The sequence below is a fragment of the Microcaecilia unicolor genome, chromosome 2, assembly GCF_901765095.1.
Source record: "Microcaecilia unicolor chromosome 2, aMicUni1.1, whole genome shotgun sequence".
In the NCBI taxonomy this organism is placed as follows: domain Eukaryota; kingdom Metazoa; phylum Chordata; class Amphibia; order Gymnophiona; family Siphonopidae; genus Microcaecilia; species Microcaecilia unicolor.
Window position 1 is genome coordinate 336,423,824 of NC_044032.1, and position 2,599 is coordinate 336,426,422.

Here is a 2,599-nt window from a genome sequence, read left to right on the forward strand (position 1 = left end):
GGGGGGAAAGGAAAAATACACCAACATGAATTTACATGTACTGGATATAGTAGGAGCAGCAGTTTTATTTGTCCGAAATGTAATAAGCACTTTCCCTTGTTTTCAAAGCTCCAAATGCACGAAAGGAATCACAGAAATGAGAAACTATGTCCAAGTACTGAGTGTAATAAAAGCTCCACTCAGGTTTCAACTGTAAAAAATCACCAAGAAATACACACGGGAGAGAAATTATTTGCCTGCAGCAAGTGTAATATAAAAGGTATACTGAGCTTTCAAATCTAAAAAAGCACCAATTGATGCACTCAAGAGATAAACCATTTCTGTGTGCTGAGTGTAATAAAAGCTTCACTCAGGTTTCAACTCTAAGACAGCACCCAAAAATCCACACAGGAGAAAAACAATTTGTCTGCAGCGAGTGTAATAAAAGGAACATTGAGCTTTCAAATCTAAAAAAAGCACCAAATGATCCATATGGTCAACAAACTATTTGAATATAGTGGATGTAGTAAAAGCTTCAGTCGCCTTTCAACTCTAAACCTTCACCAAAAGACCCACATAGGAGATAAATCATTTACCTGTACTGAGTGTAATAAAAGTTTTACTCTACTTTCAACTTTAAAAACTCACCACAGAATCCACACAGGAGATAAACCATTTCAATGTGCTGAGTGTAGTAAAAGTTTCACTCAGCTTTCAACTCTAAAGAACCACCAAAAGATCCACATAGGAGATAAACCATTTACATGTACAGAGTGTAATAAAAGCTTCACTCTCCTTTCAGCTCTAAAAACTCACCAAATGATCCACACAGGAGACAAACCATTTCACTGTACTGAGTGTAATAAAAGCTTCACCTGGCTTTTAAGTCTAAAAATTCACCAAAAGACCCACACAGGAGATAAACCATTTACATGCACAGAGTGTAATAAAAGTTTCACTCACCTTTCAGCTCTAAAAACTCACCAAAGAATCCACACAGGAGACAAACCATTTCAGTGTGCGGAGTGTAGTAGAAGCTTCACTCAACTTTCAAATCTAAAAAACCACCAAAAGATCCACACAGGAGACAAACCATTTCAGTGTGCGGAGTGTAGTAGAAGCTTCACTCAACTTTGAAATCTAAAAACCCACCAAAAGATCCACACAGGAGTTAAACCATTTCTCTGTACTGTGTAATAAAAGCTTCATCTGGCTTTCAAGTCTAAATATTCACCAAAAGATCTACATGGGAGAGAAACTATTTCCATATATTGAGTGTCATAAAAACTTCACTAAAAGAGCCATATGTGGGAGAAACCATTTCCATGTACTAAGTGTAATTATTATTATTATTATTATTTACATTTGTATCCCACATTTTCCCACCTATTTGCAGGCTCAATGTGGCTTACATAGTACCGTAGAAGCGATGGCCAATATCGGTTTTAACAAATACAAAGTGAGATTGTGGTAATGTAAAGTTCATCTGGCTATCAAGTCTAAAAATTCACCAAAAGACTTGTGTGTGTATAAATCTGCGGTCCATAAGATGGTGGACCACTGTGTAACTCCTAAGATCCTGCTCTTCTTTCTGTAATACAGCAAGATAAGGTCATCAGGAGTTCAGACAGAATGTCAACATAAGTTCTTATCTAACATTGCACTTGTAAGCACAGCAACAGGGAGGGATGAACAAGCCCTAGGACTATCATGTGCAAGATTTGTGGTTGGAGTTGGTGAGTTTGGTTTTGCAGGAACAAGTAAAGCCAGATGTTGTTAGATAAGGGGGGGCAGAGACAGCAGATGTGAAAATGGTCATGTGCACACAGTTAAACGTATAGAAGGAATGGTTTGTTACCTCAGAAACAGGAACTTTGCTAGCACTGAGAAGCACTTTGCTTCCAGGCCGGTCTAGTTCTTCTCACAGGAAGAAAGAGACTCTTTTTGTATATTCTACTTATGTACTATAATTGTAAATTGGCAAAACAGCAATTAGATGTCTATTTTCTTATTTGTAATAAATAAGCTTCTATGATAAACTTATGATTGGCTAATGGTGTATCTCTTCCTGTGAGCATCAGGCCAAATTATTTTAGCCATGGAATAAACACATGGGAGACATTAACTGTATTTAAGTGGATTCCTGCAGATAAAGGAGATAATGTAATCTGCTTCTAAGAAGGATGTGGCAGAAAAATAAAGAAATTTCCTATCATATTATAGGGGCACAACCTGATCAACTTGATTGTATGCATATGAGGCCAGAAGCTCACCATCATAGTAACATAGTAAATAACAGCAGATAAAGACCTGAATGGTCCATCTAGTCTGCCCAACAGTCACATTCATTTTTAATTCTAGATTAAATCAACAATGAATGTGATATTATGCACTTGATCATGGTTTCTCTTTGTTGAATCTGGGACATAAACCATAGAAGGCCTCCCGGCTCTGTCCTTAAGTTCCAACCACCGGAGTTGCTGTCAAAGCCCACTCCAGCCTATCCAAAGCTATCTTGTCATTTGCAGGACACAGACCATAAAAGTCTACCTGCCACTGTCCTTGCACTCCAAATTACTGGAGTTTCTGTCCAAGCTCTCTACAGCCCATCCCAAACCAG

The 2,599-nt window shown here is 37.9% G+C and overlaps 1 protein-coding gene across 1 annotated transcript; it reads left to right on the top strand.

Annotated features, from left to right (window-relative positions):
* Positions 1–471: 471 nt before the first annotated feature.
* On the top strand, positions 472–1,116 carry LOC115462051 (gastrula zinc finger protein XlCGF49.1-like). Its single transcript, XM_030192099.1, has one exon. It carries the CDS (start codon positions 472–474, stop codon positions 1,114–1,116), a length of 645 nt encoding a protein of 214 aa, XP_030047959.1.
* The last annotated feature ends 1,483 nt before the right edge of the window (positions 1,117–2,599 follow it).